We start from the raw sequence: 21,851 nt of genomic DNA, 5'->3' as shown, positions 1-21,851 counted from the left end.
CTGGAGTGTGACTTGGAAAACACAGCTTCATTTCCAAAAGGAGCTATCTAAAAGAAAAGGGTGGGATATTAAAGTCTGTTGTTTTGGGCAGCAGTTGACGAGAGTGATGTGAAAGTCTCCTCTAATGACCCCACCGTCCTTCTGAACAGTCAAAGTGTTTCTGAAAACTGACCTTCTCCAAAAAACTCATGCATTCCACCTGCAGCAATCACAACCCCACCACATCACACATCACTTGGCAGGAACATACGGTTTCTGCTACTTCACATTACAAACGCAACTCTGCTGTCACACACACACACACACACACACACACACACACACACACACACACACACACACACACACACACACACACACACACACACACACACACACACACACACACACACACACACACACACACACACACACACACACACACACACACACAAACTTCTGAGAACACGTGGCTATTAACATCTGCCAACCCCACCCCTGATATCCCACCCACCATTACCTCCACCTCAACGTCTCCCGCCAGACATTTTTCCATTTGCACCTCTCCTCCCTCCCCTCCCTGTTGAGGTGTACGAATCAGCTTGACAGGGAACACCACTTCAGGTTGCCCAGAGCAGTCACTCCTCCCCCTCTCCCTGTTCCTCCCTCTCTCATGGGAACATGGTGCTATTATACATAAACAGGAAGCCCTGAAAACTACATGAGCTTCTTTCCCCCTGCACCTCAGACTGAGCAGACAGGTATTAAGGGGTGTGCGGGAGAGGAGCTGTTTATAACTAGGCCGCTTGCATAGGAGGGGGGGGATCAGCCTGAAATGTTCTTTTTGTTTGCCGGACAGCCTGTGAACAAGTCTATTTGAATATCAAAAGGAAAACAGGGGAAAGTGTGAAATAGATCTGGATCCGAGTTGATTATGAAAAAAATCTAAGGAGTGGTGGGAGGTCAGAAGTGCGAGAAAGTAGGTAATGGCAGCATACGAATGTGCCCACAAGGGAAGGGGCAGTTTGAAGTGTGCATGTCCGGGGAAATGTGTTGTGATAGGCAGGCTTTGTGTACGGCTGTCGGGAGTGGGGGGGGGGCTGTGGGGTATTACTTCAAACGTGCCCCGGGGCGAGGCAATATCGCACGACACACAACGAACGGCCGCAACACAAAGAGAAATAAAATAGAAAAAGAAAAAAAATCTGTTAATGCATTACTGTCTCTGTGTGGTGCACAGCAGCAGTAGTTATTGAGAAACTCAATATTCACACTTCACCTCCCAGATGACCGCTGGGACACCTGGAGTCATCCGCTGCCTGCACACACAACGGAGAGGCAATAAAAAAATAAGCGGGCCAGGATGTAAAAGTCTAGTGGTTGGGAGACATGCAGGGGAAGCCATACGGGGGCAGGGTAACACATCTGTAGCTTGAGCAATGTTGTTTTCATCATTTATTCATAGGGAATGTGATTGAATCTGGATTAGGTTCTGTGATTGTGAAGTAGCAGTTTGCAGAGGACACAAACACACCCACAAAACAGTAGCTACACATTGAGACCGACAGCTGAGGGTCTGCTGTGTTTTTCGACATACTGAACATACTCTAGCAGGCAGTCTCACTACATACGATCAGGACACACACTCCAGATGTGGCTACATATGGAGCTATAATAAAGTCTTTAGATGAGGAATTGGATTAATTGAAGCATACGAGTTATGCTTCAGCGGAGAAGGCAGCCAATTAAGTTCCCCCACGTGTTTGTATGCGTATGGGAGGCATGTGAAAATGCGCCTGTGTAGCCGTGTGCGTGTGTGTAATGATATATGGCGGGTCCTTACAACACTCGGGAGACATAAATTACGGATATAACAGATTCATTTCAAACCCATTAGAGATTTGTGATTGTGGATAGAATTTTAACAATCCACACATTCTATACAAATCAAAGACTGTATGGACGTAGACTCCTTGTCCGGAACATGAAGCCAATGCGGAAGTGCCTGAAACCTGTATTCTCTCGAAACGACCAGCAGAGGGCGACTCCACTGGTTGCAAAAAGAAGTTACTATAGAATTTTTTTCCTGAGAAGTTTATGGTCTCAATGGCTAGTTTCAAGGCTTCTTCAATACAACATGATGTTCATTATTAAATGGTGGTCCCATATAGAGTAGAATAGACGATTAAGCACCGTATTCATCGGGGTGTGGATACTGTGCCAGCTAGTACCGTCCAATACCGGTGCATGGTTGCCGGTGTAAGTGGATGTGCTGTGGACAAGCTCTCAGTCTGACCCCCACCCAAAGATCCTAAAAACCCTAGATGGTGCTGGTCAAAATACTAAAATCTTGGCTTCAAAACGGCAGTTCACAAACCAATGGGTGACATCACGGTGGGTTGCCACCTGATACAAATACTACTGCTCTTATCTTTACTTACGGACAACTTGTACACAAATATGTGAAGTACTGTAACCTCTCAAAAACTATGCTCCCATTCCCATTAGCCGCCCCCCCCCCCCCCCCCCCCCCCAAAAGGGTAAAATACAGCAAATAAAGTAGCAACTTCTGCACCAACTTAAGAATCATTTGCAGATGTGAAGTGCATGACCATTCCTATGCATGTGTTAACGGTGCGTAGCTGGATTTAAAGTGGACAATCAAACTCTTATTTCCGAGGCTGTTGGTGAACACTTCAGTTAATAACTCTATTGACTTGAAGCAGACCGTTGAGGAAAAATATTTCGGGAAACTCCAAGTAGAGAGACTAGGAGACACACTTGACTAAGCTTTGAGTGTTGAGTAATCCCATAGCCAGAAGAACTCATCAACTCAATCTCTCTTTTTTCTAACTCTTTTCCTCTCCCTCCCTGCCTACAGTAAGTTTAATTTGATGAGAGAGAAGAAGTCCCTTTCCACACCGTCTCAATATGTATTTTTTCTCTAATTTCTTCCTTCAGAAATCTCTTAATGGCTTCTTCGCTGGACCCCGATGAAAACAATGACTTTTAACCTTCCTCTCCCTCCTTCCTTCCTTCCCTGCATCCATCTTCCCTCTCCCTCATCACAGTCGACTTATTTCACTTTCTAAATGATTTCTTACTCCTTCAATCTCTTTGCAGCCGTTCAGGCCCCGGCCTGGGCTTGTGGCCACTGCGACGCATTGTGACAGGTGAAATGAAAGCCCAGAGAAATCTCATCTCCTTATGAACGCTCCAAGGCATTCAGCCAGTCAAAAAAAATCTTTTTTTTCCTCCTTTCTTTGTGAGGCATCGACAGATGGAAGAAGAAAAAAAGTGAGCCGTTATTTGAGGACCATTTGGGGTTTTTCCTTTATCCACAGTTAATCAATGCTGTTCTTTTTGTGTGGCGGCGGTGCTGCTGGTGGTGGTATTGTAGGTGGGTGATGGGACCGTGCATACATTTACAGACCACATACAGTATGAGTAGAAATTTTAAACCAAAAAAATGTTAGTGGAGATGCCACTCCTTGGCTGTTTAAAGATAAATAATTGCATAAGCCTAATTAATATAAAGTCATTTAAGTACTTTCCTCTAAACGGTCACAAATACTTGCACGGATATAGTAAAAAAATATTATTTTTTTAGCATTTGTTATGGAGTAGTCACTACAGTTCAAAAGCAATCTACTTGTTATTATCTCACTCCGTCCCGTACCTTTTTAAATTTCATCCAAAACAATGTCAATGAGGAGTCGGTGTTAAAAAAAAGAAAGAAGGAATCATAGCAGACCAACAGTGCTGTCAGGCACTGCTGATTGAAACCTCAAGGTCGCAGGCAGAGAAACCGAGAGCGAGAGAGGGGACGAAAAAAAAAAACGTACCAGCAGTAGAACAGCATTGACTCTCCAGGGTCTGGCTGTGTAGCTCAGTCAAAGTGTGTGTGTGTTTGTGTGTGTGCGTGCGTGCGTGCGTGCGTGTGTGTGCGTGCGTGCGTGCGTGCTGGCGTGGTGTGTGGTGTGTGTGGTGTGTGTGTTTGTGTTTGGATGAGTGGTTTTCAAGGCCCCTGACCTGTTGGTGGATTCTGCAAAGTCACCCCGCTCTCTGCCGCTTCCCTCTCCACATTCCTCCACTTTACGCCTTTCTTTTCCCAAGTGTCACTTCTCAATCTGTGACCTGCCCTTTCCATCTCAGCAGCACCTCCTGTCACTTTTCTCTTTCATGCTCTCGTTCCATCACCCAAAATGTATCCTTCACCGCGCGGCTGCGGTCTTCCACCCACACCCCCTGCCTCCATCTTAGCCACCACCAAATCATTTTTCACCTTGTCTGTAAACTGTTACCACTCCAGCCCAAAGCTTGTACATCTATGATTTCAACCAACCCATACACCTCCAACCCCTCTTCCTCGTTCCATCCTTCCACCCAACCCTAACCTTTGCAGCTCTTTTCTCTCCTGCTTTATACCTCAAACTGCAAACTCTGCCCAATATCTTCTCCTTTCTCCACCTAATTTTTTCCCTTTTCCCAAATTTCTGTGAATACTTTTCCCACCCTCTGCCCTGTCATCTTTGTTTCCTCCCTTCATCTCACTATCTGTCCACCCTTCTCTGTTCCAGCTGTTCAGGAGTCCTGCACCTACCCATAACTCCCCTCCATCCCTCCGTTCATCCATCCACACTCCTGCTCACCTTGTAACTCTCCACTTTTGCTGTAGAGTTCTCGCCTCTGCTCTCTCAAGTAGGCACTCATGCTGATGGCATGGGAAGAAGATTCAAACCTACAAAACACACCAAAGGTTTAACAAGTGGGCACACAACACAACTATACAATAAATAATGCAACAGGCAGCTACAGAAAGAGAAATAGAGCAATGGCACTGGGTATGAGATTTTAAACAGAATAATGTAACATCAAAGATACTTTTGGTGTTTTGAGACATTGTCTGCCATACATGGGGGTACTTTATTCTTTTTTTTTGTTGGATTAGCATAAACCATAGAGCAAAAGCTGTGATCCTCACTTGAAAAGAGACTGCTTGGCACGCTGTGGTTTTTTCTTCGCGAAGAAGGCAGCGAACTCACTGCCGGTGCTGGCGTAGGAGAGTTGAGCCGAGGGCTCTGTGGCGCTCCGGCTGTTCTTCACGTCAAGATACTCCATCAGCAGAACCTGAACGACACACAGAGGGTGAGGTCAAAAGTTAAGAAGGACAAGAATCAGGGTATAAGAAGTATCTGAGTATCTTATCCTAATGGACACGCAGGGTTCAGGTGTTGTGATTTTCTAGGGCTGTTGTTTTCTGGCAACAATTTGAAGGGAGAAGAAATGAAATGGACTCAGCCACCAGCTTAACAGCGAGTGAGAATTTATCTAGAGGACTGTGTCTCCATTAAACTAAACTGGTCTATAAAACACTTTATTTCTGGAATATCACAATCATAATGATAACAGGTCCTCTAACACATTGTGTGATATTTTAAAGCACAGACATCAACGGCATAAAAACAGTGTAAAGATACTTTTTTCTCCCCACATTTAACACATTCATATGCTTCCTCCTAATGTTATGACACCTCATATATATTATAACAAGAAGTACCTAAGTTTAGCAATAAATTAAAAGCTCAAACTCATAATCATATCCTGTAAGCTTGGCCCGTCTGCCAAATTCACCTGTAAAATTATTCACAAGTACATTTCTTTTAACCATAAGGCCAAAAATGATTGTAATGTTGAACTGTGAAAACTTTAATCTGGTGTGTGAAATGAGACTGTTTAAATCATTAGCCTTCAGGTTTTTATATCGCCTAAAACTACAGCTCACTAAAGTCCTCATGAAGATTTTATCTAACTCTCTATCCAGTGTCACTCTGATTTGTATTTACCTTTTGCATTGATTTCCATTTCTCTACAGGGACTTTGCCAACCGTGGTCATGCAACATGGTTTTCATTGTTAACTTTGCAGCAATATTTTACTCATTTTAAAAGGAAACTTGAAATTACAAATACCTTTCTCAACAGAGACACATATCTAGAATGCCAGCCAGAGACATTCCTAGCAGTGGGTTTTCCATTCATCGTGGTTTTTAGTATTACAGTTTATTACAATGACAACAATTTATCTACAAACTAAGAAGGGAAAAATAAAAAATGAAATAGATATCCAAACTCTGGAGATAGAAAAAGGCCACTGACATGACTGGGTGCTTTTGATGACCACCATTGAAATTCTTGTCCCCCATTTTTCTGATCTGTCTGCATGATCCATGGTGAAATCCATCAACGTCTTATCATGCTTCATAAAAATCTTATCAACTTCTAACAATAGCCGAGGACAAGCACATTGAAACTCTGGCCAGATAGAGAAAGTTAACTTCCTCCACTCTATCATAATATCTGCACATTCCCTCTGTTGCTTTGACTGGTTCTCATTTTTCAAAATCTCATCTCTCATTTCTTACATTTCTATTTTCTCTCCCTCTCTCTCTCGTGCTCCGTCTACCTCGGTTCATCGTTTCCTTTCTCTCACACCCTTCGACATTCTTCTCTATGTGCGAATACATATGTTCTAAAATAGCCTCCCATATCTAATAGCTTCATAATTTAGCAGAGCCATTTAGCCTGTGTGTGTCTAATTCTGAGGCGCAGAGTGGGTCAGCCCAGAATGGGACAGGAGTAATGGTGGAGCAGATGGAGATCCATCCCGACCGTAATGATGTAATTAACGCCGCAGAGAGTACCCGCGTCATGCATGGGAAAGCCTTCACATGTTAGCACTGGTATTAATTCAAGTGCCCACGAATATATGCGAGTGCAGATGCATGGGGAAAAAAGAAGAAAGTAACTTCTGGAGAATCTTATGTTTCAAAAAAGCATATCGATTAGTACATTCAGAGATATAAATGAGATATATGACAAAAAAAAGCGGATGATGTTTTAAGAAAAAAAATAGAAAAGTGTTACTCATCAAGTACACAGAGTCCGCAGTTCCTAATTTTTTACCTACAATTGAATATTTTTCTGAAATGTAAAGCTATAGAAAAAAAGACTCAAAAGTGTGGATTTAAATGATCCGGTATTAGGTTGTGTTCAGGTTTAGAATACGAAAATAGAATTTTTATTAATTCAGTCCTACCAATTCAGAAAATAGATGCAAAACTGAATAATGGATATTAATAAACCTCAATTTATGCGGGGGAAAATAAGGAAAAAAGGAAATTACTACAAATGTGGCATATGGTTGTCATGTTAAGTTAGATCAATGTGGGGGTCATAGCACTTGGTCAGAAATGTTCATGTAAATAGCAAAGTTAAACCTGCACATACGGTCCTCCTCCACACACATAATCACCGTCTAACACACTTCCCCTCATCACAGGAAGGACTGGAGGCCCTGTCAAGCTCACGTCCCCTCCAACCGGCCACACCGAGGCATCCACTTGCCACTAGCCCCATGCTGCAGCTAATCCTATCAGTGTATTAATTACTAATGATGAGCTGATGGAGCGAAACCCCCACTTGCTTGCAAGCTAACGCCCAAGTAGACTTAATGAAATGCCAGCGCTGGGCTGATGAAGGGGCTCCGACCCTACTTAAATTGCATTAGCCAGGAGACAGAGTGAACTTTGCAGGCAATTAACTGGACTGCTAGGACAGAGAGGAAGATGGAGGGACGGGAGGCGGAAAGTAACACAGAAGGGGGGGGGGGAGTCATGGAGAATAGAAAGAGCAAAGGATTATAGGTGGAGAGTGAACACTCAACAGAATGCTAAAGAGAAATTGGGAATAGAATATAGAAGGAAGGGGAAAGTGAGGAAGACAAAAACAACGAGACCAAATTAAATAACAGTAACTGCTGATTTAACAGCTCTGACTGGAGTTTAACAAGATGGCATCCATCCACACCTCTGAGGCAGAAACCTTTAGTAGACAAGACTCACCAATCTAAATCAGCAGCGAACCACGTTACAGAATTAACAACTCACAAAAGGTGAGTGTCACCTTGAATATTCCCAATTATTTTTCTTCATCCATAACAAAACTAATTTGTGGAAGCGGAAAACTTTGCCGCAGAGCCAAAACTAAACACAAATGTGTGCTTTTTCTTGTTACAACCAGATGGGATGACAGTGACTAAATATATCTCAATCTCACTGTGGAGTGGGCAAACTAATTACCAAGAATAATTTCAGCGGCTGAACACGCATCACAGCATTATTTGTCAGGAAAATGTATTCTTTTCTTTTCTTTCTTTTCTTTTTATGAAGGACAAACAAAGTATTACAATTACAAATGCATCATGTCAGAAACTTCACAAAAGTCACATCATTCTTGAAATATATTATCTCAAGTTTTCAAAACCAGCGCTGCGGTGAGTCAACACCATCCGCAGCTGTCAACTACTCAATTCAAGCACGACCGAGGTACTCAATATGAGCAAACTACAACGTACACAAGATAGAAGTAAACAACGATCGTCCTCAATATACCCGTCGGCATCTGTTTCGCAAAAACGAGGCAAACAGTGCCAGTTGCCTAGCGCTGAATGTTCCAAATATAGCAGGACAGTGTGCGTGCAAGGCTACAATCTCTATTAAACTCTATCACAGTTCAACTAATCTATTGTTGCAACTTGCAACATTTAAAAAACTTTACAGGTTGAAATAGTTTGGGCCTTTATTCTGTTCTCTGTCAGTTAAACAATCTACTATACTGTAAATAATGTTAACAATGTGCTGTAGCTGCATTTCAAACCTTGTTCCACACTGAATACGTGTGATAAATGGAGAATAATCTAAGATAGAGGCGGGCGATCTGAGAATTTCATATCAGATCTACTTTTGAAGCGAATCTGGGAGACTGGGACATTTTATGTCCTGCTAGACCGCTACCCAGTCTGCCCTAACAACGTGGATCCATGCTACGTTCACAAACCAACAGAATGATTGGCTATTGATTGCTTGCTGACTGGCCAAATTGTGTCTCTCTCTCGCACAGTCTCTTTCATGTGTGAAGTATTTGAAGCGCAACTCAACGCGAGTAAGCAGCATCGCCCGATGAGGAACCGATGGCAAAAAAGGACTCCACGTCAAAACAGTGTGGCGGCGGCGGTTTGGCAATGTACAGTCAGAGACTTCTCAAAGGAAATGTACCTGTAATTGTTGTTGGCCGGCACTTTTCAAGGTAACGCGACAAAAAAATCTATTCAACCACCTTAAAAGGAAGCATGCTGACAGTGTTTCACTTCGATCAGTACAACTCCACTCGTCTGAATCTAATAAGGTCCACAAACGATTACCATTGACTGAAACATTAGAGCAGTGAAAAAAAATTAGCTTCTACTAGTACAATTTTTTACAACTTGAGTTGTGAACACTTGAAAGACCTGTGTAATTGAATGGTTGGGCTATTCATTGCCTGCTGATTACAACTTTGTTTGATATTTAACTTTTAAAATGAAGTTTACAGAATGAACATTTTGCAATATTGAGTTTTAAATGGTGCAAATAGAAAAGTAAATAGGCTTGTTCGAGTACAAAAGTCCCAAAAGTCGGAAAGAAGGACTGTGCAATTAGAAATGTGGACCTCAAAGGTTTCAGAGAGTTGATGAAGAAACAGGAGTAGTTCAGGAACTTCCCAAACTCACAAAAAAAAAACAATGTTCATGGGTGAATCTGTGAAACAGCGGATGGATTAAGGGATGGTATGTAAAAATGTGAGATATGGCAAACGGCTCTTCACAACAGATAGTAAGACCTCGCTCAAGAGGTCATATCAACTCGAGTGTGTGTGCGTGTTTGTCTTGTGAGTGGGCACACACGCAAAAAAACACATCTTTCTCAAGGGCTTCCCCTGACAAAGACAATCATTTCCGCCACAACTATTCAATTTAATTCTATCAACCAACCAACCAACCCAACCTCGCTCTGAACTCGAGCGGCTCGGGTCTCGCCCCAAACTTAAATCAGTCCACTGGGCTGAGAGCAAAGTTCTATTAGGAAGTGGAGAAAAGCTTCATGGGAGTCTGCCTCTGTAACTCATTACCAGCTCTCCCGTTTATTTCCTCCAAACAAAATGTCCTCATGTCACCCAATTTGTGCTCGGAGAAAGTGTATGCTCATCTTCCATTCTGTTCATTACCGGCAAATCAGAGACAATTAAGAGAGCGTAGCTGAAATGTTGCAGGTGAGCACTTGTCATTGGGTAAACTTGGGATCACTCAATTGGCTAAAATGGAAGACATGAACATCTCTTCATTTTCTCTTCCCTTGTTCGCATCCTCTCCGCCTTATTAAGTCATCTTCAGCACTTTGTCCCTTTTTACAAGGCTTATGGAAAGCGGCTGCTTCCCCACTAAATCCCCTGGATGGTGTCTTGTCACAACCCATATTGACTGATATCGCTCTCCGCTAGTTTGAAGCTAAAGCCCAAAGTGTCCTTGGCCGTCAAAGAAAAGGTTTCTGTAAACACCCTGTATTGATTATGTTCCAGAAATTTCAATAACCTTCACAGGTTCGGACAGAGCTTCAGCCACAACTACTCCCGCAGCACTGAACTACCGGCTAACCAGCGGGGGATCCCACCTGGAGTGGGCCACATCAAGTCAATCTTTTGAAGGCTATCTTGTTGACAGAGTAAAGGGAGACGTGCCTGTGTGTTCACTGAAATCCATTCTATTTCTCTCCGCGTCCTTGTTGTGTCCCCGACATTCATATGCGTACTTTTTGTTTCACATGAAAAAAAGAGGAATAATAGAGTGGTGTTACTATGGATACATCCTTTATACACTTTTCATTTTTATTACTATGATAATCAAAATATCAGCGTGAATGCTGCAAGGGCAATGATGACTGCACATATTTAACTGAACAGCCAAAGAAAAGAAAAAACATGTTACATATACCTAAACATAGAATACTGACAACACCACCATTCACCAAAGTTGGTTTAAATCATGAGTGAATTTTACTGTTATGGTAACCTTCAATTTTTCATTGTTATTGTTCACTGACCCCATATTGTGTGGTCTATGTCACCTGAATTCTCTTCATTTTAGCTATTCAGTAAACAAGGTTAAGCATGTTATTCTGTAAGATGTGAATCCTTTGGCTTTATTCTTTCTGACACCACAGCAGCATCTTGTATCCAAGAGATTATGTGAAAAAATACTGTTCATAGCGAAGCACTGAATTTGAAATACAGTGCATGTGCCGAGCACATGTAGGACAAGTGCATGAAACGCATCTACAGAGATGCTTTTTTATTTAAAGCTGAAGAGGCCACAATAGCATTTACGGCGCAGGCCAAAAAATGTCATGGAGTCAAGGAAATTGCTGCAAAAACATGCATCCGCATTTGATTAAGTCTCTGGTGATTTTTGATGTAGTACATGTAGGTGGCGAGGGGGTGGGGGTTTGGGGGGGCAGACCTGAGAGAGATGAGACTTTGTAATACCATGGAGACGGCAGACGATATGTAAATATAACAGCACTTTGGATGGGCAGAATAAATCTGACACATTGATTAAAATGTTGGGCGAGAATAACGTAGTGATGATGTCTGTGCTTCATATCTAATTAAAAGAGATCATTGTCTTCTGGCTACTCGCTGGCAGTTCAATTCACCTCGTTTTCACTCTGTTGATGCGCCGAGAGAAGGCAGTGAATATTTAAGTCACTCTATGATATATTCAAATATCTTTGGCACAAATGTAACATCCCCTTTGTCTTGGTACAGCCGGAGCAATAAAAAATATATATATATATATATATATATATTGAGCAGATTTAGACAAAGATATAGGCTCTCATTGCGTTGTCATCTGAATCGAAAAAGAGAGGGGAGCAGCAATGTGATCGGGGATATATTAAAGCAGGAAAATAATATTAGAAGATGTTGTTAGAAATGGATAGAAGCGATGTGTAATAATACATCACCAAAGACCAGGAAAATCACAGTATCAAATAGAGAGAGCACTTTACTGCTTGGTGCTTCAAAGGATATTCTAAAGGAGGAAGAGGTAGCAAAACATCCACCTTTTAAAAATCGGACTCATTATGTGGAGCACACATCAAAACAACTCGGCCCGTTTCTCACGCTGCATCTCTTGCTACAGCATAAAATGCACAAGTTTGAGTTTTATGGTTAAGTATCAGAAGGGAGGATACAGACAACGGACACCCATCAATGTTTTTCAATGTAGGCTCATAGTTTACTCATCTGCAGAGAGGAAGCCACTCATTAAAAGTGTGTGATTTGCACTCAGGTCACACGCTCGCGGCAGACAATGGGCATGGCAAGCAGTCACCCAGCCACAAATCCTTGCAGAATGCGCCAATGGCGAGCTAATTAACAAACTCACACGCCTCAGACTGAACAGCCGACAAGGTCATAAGTCGTTGGACGTCAGTAGCCAGAGACACTCGGTGCCAAATAGACAATGAAATAACACTCCCACTAGGTGGTCTTAATGACAAATGCACGGGGAGGCTTGTGAACTGTGATCTTTGATGAACTGTGTTACCCAATTACCTCATTGCGTATTGTGACTTCAATCGTGTTAATGATACAGAGGGTATTTGTGGATTTACTCACGCGGCACATAACGTTGTTCAGACTAAGGTTTTAAGTCAGATAACATCACGTTAAACTTGCCAGGTTGACATGCCGTTTTCCGAAGTGGAGAGAGAGGCATGCTAAACATTTATGGACACAAACAAATTCCAGTCACTCTGATTTTCTTAGTGGAAACAGATTGCTTTGAAGTACGGGATGGAAAGGAGGGGGAAATCAGTCAGCCACGGAGAGTATTGAAGGTACGTGTTGGTTAGGAATGTAAATTCAATAATGCTGTGAATGATCAATGGATATACACACACATTCTACAGAAAGCCACAGGAAATATTGTGAAGTGGCATTGAAACACTCCTTCCAGCATCAATCCCACTGATTACCATCCAGTCTTTTATGCCGTGAATCAATACCTCTACACTGAAATAAACAACAAGTCGGGGAGTCTCCCTCTGCATTTCTGAACTGGGACTGGAATCTGGAGTTTTAAAAGCTTGTTTACCTACAGCCATTCTCAGCCAATTGGGCCTGAGCCACACGTTGATGAACGCCGTTTTCTCAGCCAAGGCCCTTGTAGCTGGGTGCGTCCTATGTTTCTGTCGATTCTTGCATCTGTCTGCTGGTCTGTCATGTGAAAAGGTCAACTTGGTTTCTCCACCTCTCAGAGTGTGGGGGGGGGATAACACCTACCAAAAGGTTTCTGTACATGTCAAATATGTTAAGTGCAATAACTAAAGTCCCCTTTCATATAGTCAGTTCAAGGCGAGAATGTTTGTGCCTTTATTCCGCCTCACTGTTCTTTGTAAATAGGGGGGGCGTTTGTTGTTCAGAAATAAAGCCGACATGCTATCTAAAAATCACACACAGGGGGCAACATTATGCCATCATTGTTTGGGTCAGTGTAAACACGCAAAGCCGGAATAATGAGTGGCATCTCTGTATTAAAGAGGCTTAAAACAGACAGGGATTCAAATTATTTATCTGTAAAGACACTTGAGACTAATAAGGCAGTCTTCCTTGTAAGTGGAAAAGGGCAGACAGTTTCAACTTTTAATAGTCTCTGGGAAAATAAAATGACTTCTTACAAAGAAAGTTGCTGCAAAGAAACTACGTACCACTGTATGGATGAATCAACAAGACACCATGTTAGCCTAGTCTACAGGCAAATCTTCTGTTAAAGCCTTCATACCAAACGTATGAGTTTCACGTAGCATATTTTTTAAAGTGAGTAGTGAACTACTATTTGGATTAAGTTTTACATTACAAAAGTGGAAGTAGTTGTTGTCAATCTGATGAAAAACAAACTCAAGAGAGAAACGAGATGAGGGACCAACAAAAAAAATCAAAAACAAATTCTGACTAATGCCAAGCAGGCTCCTGCCCCTTTGTGGGTCTTTAGATGCGAGATAAGAAGCAGTTCAGTATCCAATAATATTTAACAGAGCCACTGTGGGAGCAGTAATTTCTCTCATTGCTGATATGTGACTCTCTAAGACAGAGTGGGCTAAACGAACGGGGTGAGAGCGAGTGTGGGAGTTGTGAGAGTGGAAAAAAAGGAAGAGATAATGAGATCAAGAAGGAAATTACAAGGAGTAAGAGGGATATGTGCGAGGTATTGGGAAAGTGAGAGACAGTAATACAGAGGCAGCAGGAATGATGCTGAAGGAGAAGAAGGGAGGAAGGGGCAGAGGAAATGGAAATGGAGAGTGGGTGAGAACAACGAACCAACAAGCAAGACATGAGAGAAATGGCAAAGGGGAGGGAGGGAGGGAGGTATGGACGAGGGGGGCTTCATATTGATACAATCGGTCAGGAAATAATAACACGAGTGAGTGAGTAAGAAAACCTCATTTCACGTAATGAGTATTCTAATCAAGAGATTACATTATCTCACATCGCAGGAACGGGGGGGGGGGGGGGGGCGGAGTGAGTCCCTGGCAACTGGGTGCTGGCAGCGGTCGCATGCTGGGGAACGGCTTAATGCCTTCTGTAACTGCGCTGGTAGAACAGAGCTGCAGTATTATAGTACATGCCTATGCACATTCACACCCTCGGAGACACACACTCAACTAAACACTCCTGTGTTTATGCACTTAAGTCTGCCAGCTCAAAAGTGAAGTTACTCGAAGAAGACAGGCTTTCAATTTCACTGGGCAACAACATAGTGTCATGCTATTTATGTTTACATGTTTTACATGATCTGTAAAACATTTAATTGCTGATCCTGCTATTGATAACCATGGCCAGGATTACGTTAGCCCTCTGAGAAAATGTGTGTCATATGTGATATGAGAGAAAAAGCCTCAGATTAAGGAAGAAGCTGCTCATCCTCTTTAACAAAATCAGGCACTCAGACAACTTAAAAGTGTTTTTATACACACGAGGCACATTCTAGAACACCACTTCCAGTGACGGAGCACCGCGGGGAGAATGCCTTTTTCTTCGTCATCGTTGTGAACACACTCAGGGACGCACACACACACGCACACCAATCGCTTTGACAGCAACGACTGCCACAGATTTTCCCTCCGAGATTCCCCGCAGGTCAGTTCAACAGCTGCTCATCCCCTCCGCCAATCAAACAGGAGCAGGGAGCAAGAACCCAGCATAAATACACACCAATTAAAGAAGAGAAAATTAATCCGAGCAATCAAGCTTCGCCCGTCTCCTTCCCTTGCTACTTCTTGCTGACAGATTGAATGCCATCCATCACGCCCGCTGCCAGTTCCTCTACTGATTAATTCACTGTACGAGAGGGTGAACTAAATCAATATATATTTATTTTTTTTGAAAACTGGAGGAATCAAGGATGAACAAATCTCCATGGCGGTGAATGAAAAATAAAAGCCTGGGGGTATGCCTGTCAGGGAATACAAAACAAACAACCCGGCGTTCACCATGAAAAGTACCTTGTTACCAGGTGCAGTGCTACAATATGGTCCCCGTACAGCAATGGTACACAGAGTGGACAATATAGGAATATTTTTAAAGTTTTATCTCACAGAGGGATAGACGATTTTATAATTTGATCTATTTTCCCAAGATCACCAGCATTTGATTTCCATTTAATCTCTATGGTTGTTAGTGTTTACAGCTTCAATTTAATTCTTAGATTCGAATAGTTGCTTTTTTAATGTGAATCTGCCTAAAGCATCTATCTAGTTTAAACTATACCGAGCCCACACATGTACACAACATCGATGGTCTGGGGATTTTTTTTTTTTTTTTAAATCTATCACTGTTGTTCAAAACTGACCTGCAGCACTGTCTGGATTTTGGCAGAGACGTCCGCCTGCTCGTAGAGCTTGATGCCCTCTTCGTAGGCCCCGCCCGGGCACTGCACCGCGATCTGCTGCAGGTGGGAAAGCACCACGCTGTGAGCCTGAGCCACTGCCTTGAACTTGTCAAACAGCAGCTCCAGCAGTTCCAGCAGCAGCCTGCAGAGGGAGCCAGAGAGAGCAGAAAGGGGAGAAAGAAGATGAGAAATATGGAAAGGGTGTGGAGTCAAGACGTAAAGAAGTGATGGTCACGGGAGGGGGGATCTACATAAGTTATGAAAATCCGACAAGGTGATATTAAATAGAAATTAAACAAAAATTTTGTGAATTTTGAATGCAAGATTTATTACATTACCAGTTTTACATGGTCTATTTTAAAAATATAATACAGACTCTAAGAAAACACAAGCAGCTCTACATTCACTCGACACTTCATTAATAAAGAAAATCAACTGGCCTTGAGCCACTGTGAAATTCAGCTTCTATTTGAATATTGGGAGGGAAGGAAAATTAGTCTTAGTATGAGGTGGTATAGTGCTGGTGACAATGTATTCATCTACATAATCAAGGTTAATAATGCTTCTTTAAGTAAGTTAAACAAGGAATATAAATCCAATGGCTTGAGATAAAGCAGAATAAAGGCAATTCACATTTCCAGTCAGGTATTGCGGTTCCCTCATTTCAGTGACATTTCAGCGGATACTCACAAATATTTTACCTGCAGTAACAACACTGCAACTGCAGGCTGGCTATCTTGAAAGCAGTGAGGTGGCCGAGGCTGGACTGGAATGAGTGGCTACTCTCTTTGGCTGGCGACAGAAGAGAGCGCAGCCAAAAACCAAACTGACCTTCCACTTGATCGGAGTGCTACGCTGTGGATTGGAAACTCACCATTGCCTCATCTACATCAATGCTTTCATGCAGACTTTACAATCTATGGCCGCTTTCCGCACAAGGACAAAGCTTTCAAAGTAAAGAGGGAACACAGGTTATATTAGCAGAGTCTGAATGAGTACCCAGTGCACCCATGCCAGTGAGTGCCCACTTTATTTTAGTGGAGATATTACAGTTAATATAAATACAGTCACACTGGCTAACATTGGTCTTTTGGTATCCTCCTCTACCATTTCATTTGGGTTCCATTTAATTGGCAGTAAGTGAAACCTTTTTTCATTTTTTTTATAGACGACGAGAGGTTCAAAAGTTAATAAAAATACTGGCAATTGGATAATGGACCTTTTGTGGTAACTGAACCATCATGTGATTTTTAAACTGTAAGCTGTGCAAACCTCCAATATTATACATGTTGTAAAAACAAATGACAATGCAGAGTTCCCCATATTTAATTGCTGATTTAATTAAGAGTAGCAAGTTAAGTGTTTAGTTATTACATGACTCAAAAAAAAAGAACAGTTGTAATAACCTTGAATACAACAAACCCGAAAAGCTGTGACATACTCAAAAGCACCTGAGCCTGTACCTCATAATGCCGATGTCAACACATATTACCACCAATTTGAATATTTCAAGAAAAGAAACCATGTTGAAAGTTTTGGGATGTGGCCAAGGTTTCCTGGGACGGTATAAGGATAATGCAGTGGCAAGATGGATGGATGTTTCACTAGGGGGCATTTTGGTTGGCTGTCTGTCACTGCACTGGCAGTAGCAGCGAGTAAATGTTATTAATGGATAGTAAAGCAGGCACAAATCACTATGAGTTATAACTCGGTGAATGGAAGATGTTCATGACAGAGGAGCGGTGAGCGAAAGACGAGCTTCCTACCCCCGTCTCTCTCTCTCATGTGTAAACATGAAGGACGTACATGAGAGAAAAGAGAAACAGTGAGCACACCAGCCTTCAGAAAAGAACAAAATATATATGATCCCGAACACCACACACAGAGGGTGGACGCACACACTTTCACAGCTCTGACCTTGTCACCTCTTCTTTTCTTTTTTCTTCTCTAAATGCACAGCAATCACATCTCCCACAAAAACAAACACAAACAAAGAGTGGAGTCAAGTCCTTCTCATTATCTCCCAGTGGAGGCCTTCCTAATCCATATTGTCTCTTCTTCGAGACCTCACTTCTCATTTCCCCCCCAGGATGGAAGCACACACACACACACACGCACACACACACACACACACACGCGCACACACACGCACACACAAACACACACACACACGTGGCTGATGAACAATCATGGGAGACAGCAGGGAGCGCACACACGTGGACCGAAAGTACAATCCCTGACGACCAGACTGAGAGTACATCTGTGCCCTTTTTGTTTCATTTTGGAAGGACAATGACGGTGCCCCCATTTCCATTAGGTTGGTTGCCAGTCAGAGATTAGTAAATTACTATATACTGTATATGGGTCTACAGAGTGTTGAAAGAACAGCGTTGGAAGTATTAAATGTGCACGGTCATTCTGCTGTCTGACACAAGTGGACATGGAGTGGAAACACATTCAAACAAATTTGACTTTTCCAGTGACCACTAGACTGAACAGGAAAAACAGTACGAGACAAGCAATCGCTTTTTTTCTGGTTTTTAAATTGGATTTAAAATATTTCGCCTTTCATTTTAACGTCCTTTGGTCCTTCAAGCATTTCTTCACTTCAAATCAGCTCTTCTTTCAGAGAGATTCAGATTAGATTCAGAATCTCTCATATACCAAAAAGAAAAAAACAGAACAGAGAAGGCACTGTTTTTGAAATGCAAAATGGAAAAGGAGTACGAGTTTAACAAGTTTGATTTGATGTCAATTAAAATGAACTACCCACAGAGCAGTGGTGCGTGCTAATATCTTTTGGTGCATGGAGTAGGGACCTGTACGGAGTATAATTATGAAAGATCAAGGTGGAAATGAAAATGCAATTTCAATGTGGCTGATCACAGAGGACGTGAATGAGAACATAAACCTCCGAGAGCAGAGCCAGACCACTGTATACTGTAAGTGCTTAAGTGTTGCCTGCTAGTCTGCAGTGCTATAAAATATAGTGTGCAATAATGCAAGACCATTGTTCCCTACAAGTGGTACATTGGTTGGAGTTTCCATAGCAACAAGCCTCGACTTTAAATTGAAGTGAACATAGGCAGAACTAGGTGTGTGTAAGTATGCGAAATACAAACACACACGTACATACACATGTAAGTGTTCACCCGAATGCAATTCAGCATGCTCTGACACAAATACAGAGCTAGGGCACTCGCACACGTACGCACACAAACTTAAAACAATCTGTGAGGAGTGGAGCTGGGAATGAGGTACACGGTGGCCTATTACATAGAGGTCAGATGAGATTCAGCAGGCAACCGGAGAAGGGGAAAGCAGACGAGGCCAGAGAGAACATCCCTGACAGAAAACAAGACGTTCTTCTTAAATGGTTCAGGATCAGCGGACTGAGACCCGTGCTTCCCCAAGTCTGCTCACTGTATGTGTGCGGGTCTGCGGGAGCCGACGTGACCGCTTTTACAATGTAGCAGTCCTCCGCGGCAGGTGTGAAATTGTTTGTGTATGTATGGGTGTGTCTAACCATGACTTGTCTGGGTTTAAAGCAGCAGAGGTATCTGTTTTCATGCTCTGAGGCAGGTGCGTCTACAGTCTTAGCCTTTGCTGTGTTTCATACCTGGTTGACTGTCTGACTATGATCACCCTGGGAAAGCATTCAAAACATGTTCTCCCTCTGCCTTCACTGTCAACTCATGATACTCCGAAAAGACCCACCGTGCGTTACATCAAAAACTGACTGGTGACTAATCCAATCCAAATTATGAAAATTATGAAGAGCGGTAAAGTATTATTAAGAAGCAGGGGACCACTGGAGAGAGTGGCCACTTTTTACATAATGACACTGGGGAGCTGATTCTGATGGGAATACTACAACCACAGAAGAATAAGTAAGCAAGCAGGCTGCTTTAATAAAAACTCGTTTGCATAGATACGATACTGCAGGGATGACAAATGACAGCTTCTATCAACAGTAACAACAGTAACTGCACACTGCTGTTTACACTGATCATTTTTGGAAACATTGCTACTGCTTCTTATTATCTTCTGTCAGGCATATATAATCATTTAAAAAAATGATGGCTTTCATCTTTCCACAGAATTGCTTATTGTTTCCTGTTCGGGGCTATCCGTTTACTGCATCGGCCCCCCTCTCCCTCCTCGTTTACTATTCGTTAACTATTCAGTTTTCTCCATTTATTTCACTGATCTGTAGCAGCTCACTCTTGAGGGGATTGTTCTGCACTCTCAGGCAGCAATGATACTTTAATATAGTGCCGTCTTCATTCTCCATAGCGCCATAATTTTACCTTGGCTGGCTCTCCTGGGCCAGGTTTTCTCCTCTCTGATAAGCATGGTCCGCTATCTGAGTCGTGGACCTCTTAACGATCTGTTTCAGTTCAGGTTCCAGCCGCTCCATTATTGCTTTGATAGTCTCTGGGATTTTCTTCAACTTGGCCAGAGCCTGAAGGAAGAAAAAAAAAACAACGACGACACACAGACATCACAGACAATGAAGTTACAGCACAGATCACGAAGGTGGCTGTAACATTTACTGTGGTTGTAAAAGTCACAATTAACAGTAGTCATTGATGCTCATGTGCAGTATGTACCTTGATGAGGATGCCCATGAACTCAGCACTGTTCTCCTCTGGATCCATCTCCGGGAGGTCGGTTTGGTTCTGCTCTCGCACATCCTCACGCACTAAAGAAGGTGTATACATTTGCATAAGATAGCACATGCTGTATCTGCTAATAAAGCATTCACAAGAGCACAAATCCAATTATTTCAGTATGAGACAAATGTAAAATGACAATGTTGAAAAAATTCACTACTTTCTATTGGCACATTTTTAGACCAGTTGCTGTTTAAGTAATGGTGTCTTGAGCCATGTAGCGCTGAAGCCACAAATCAAAGGCCTTGGAAACATGTCATTACACCTTGAGCAGTGGTTCTCAACCTCCTGCCAGAGGAGAGAGAGCTGCAATCATCAAAAGCTGTTGCTACACGCCTTTCCCTGCTTTTAAATGATACAAGTAGATAATAGTGCTGTGTTTATAATGACATCCTTTTTTTTCCTTTGGTTGTTTTTTTTCTCTTCCCCTGAGCTGCCAGGCAAGTTTCTTGGTGGCACATGAATTTCACAAAATTTATATATACAATTTAGTAAAACACTAACTTATGTGCACACAGAGTTTGACTCTCACATAAACCCAAAACCATATGACGACCCCCTGATATTATCTTGCAACCCCCATACGGGTCAGGACCCCTCCAGGGTGAGAAACACTGACCAAGACAAACGAAGATCTCAGTTCTTGCACATCCCGCTGTGGCACCGTTTATATGGCAAACATAAAAAGAGCACTGTGTTTTTTTTGACACACTGCAGAATCCTGAAAGTGGTTTCTTACCTATTCAGCAGTTCCATGAACATAACGGCTAAATTGCTGTATACACAGTACACAAACCTCATCAGCATTTCAATAAATAAAGTTGTTGTTTTTCGCCCCATATTAATACCCTACGTCTTTCTATTTTAAACACACACACACACACACACACACACACACACACACACACACACACACACACACACACACACACACACACACACACACACACACACACACACACACACACACACACACACACACACACACACACACACACACACACACACTTGCACCTTTCCTATTATCACCCCGCCCCACACACACACTCTACCCCCACCCCATGCTCTCACCATATGACTTAGCCACATTAGCGGCTAAATTGAGAGTGGCAGCATGGAGTGATGCCTTAATTTCCATTAGATGGGGCCTTCCAATTCCCCATCAAAGCACGTTAAGACAGTTAATGCTTATGGCAAGTTAATGGACTTTGGGCGTACTTCCTCTTTTCCCCATTCCAACTATAGTTTGTGTAATAATTATGCCAATTACTTGCTACAAATGAGGTGCTCTAATGCTATTAGACGAAATGGCAAGCTAGGCCACTGATGGAAGCCGGCTGCTGTGTCGTGACCACAGTAGTTAGCATGA

The 21,851-nt window shown here is 42.5% G+C and overlaps 1 protein-coding gene across 1 annotated transcript in view; it reads right to left on the bottom strand.

Moving 5' to 3' along the window:
- exoc4 (exocyst complex component 4) overlaps positions 1-21,851 on the bottom strand; it is a 96,444-nt gene that overhangs the window by 67,086 nt on the left and 7,507 nt on the right. The window contains exons 6-10 of the mRNA XM_035610331.2: positions 20,420-20,511; positions 20,117-20,271; positions 15,768-15,948; positions 4,964-5,109; positions 4,632-4,720 (exon numbers count right to left, since the gene is read on the bottom strand). Coding sequence (XP_035466224.1) covers positions 4,632-4,720; positions 4,964-5,109; positions 15,768-15,948; positions 20,117-20,271; positions 20,420-20,511 — 663 coding nt within the window. The remainder of the gene's footprint in view (positions 1-4,631; positions 4,721-4,963; positions 5,110-15,767; positions 15,949-20,116; positions 20,272-20,419; positions 20,512-21,851) is intronic.

This window comes from Scophthalmus maximus, chromosome 12 (genome assembly GCF_022379125.1).
Source record: "Scophthalmus maximus strain ysfricsl-2021 chromosome 12, ASM2237912v1, whole genome shotgun sequence".
NCBI classification, from domain to species: domain Eukaryota; kingdom Metazoa; phylum Chordata; class Actinopteri; order Pleuronectiformes; family Scophthalmidae; genus Scophthalmus; species Scophthalmus maximus.
Note: the sequence above shows the minus strand (reverse complement) of the source record. Positions and strands in the feature narration are given on the sequence as shown.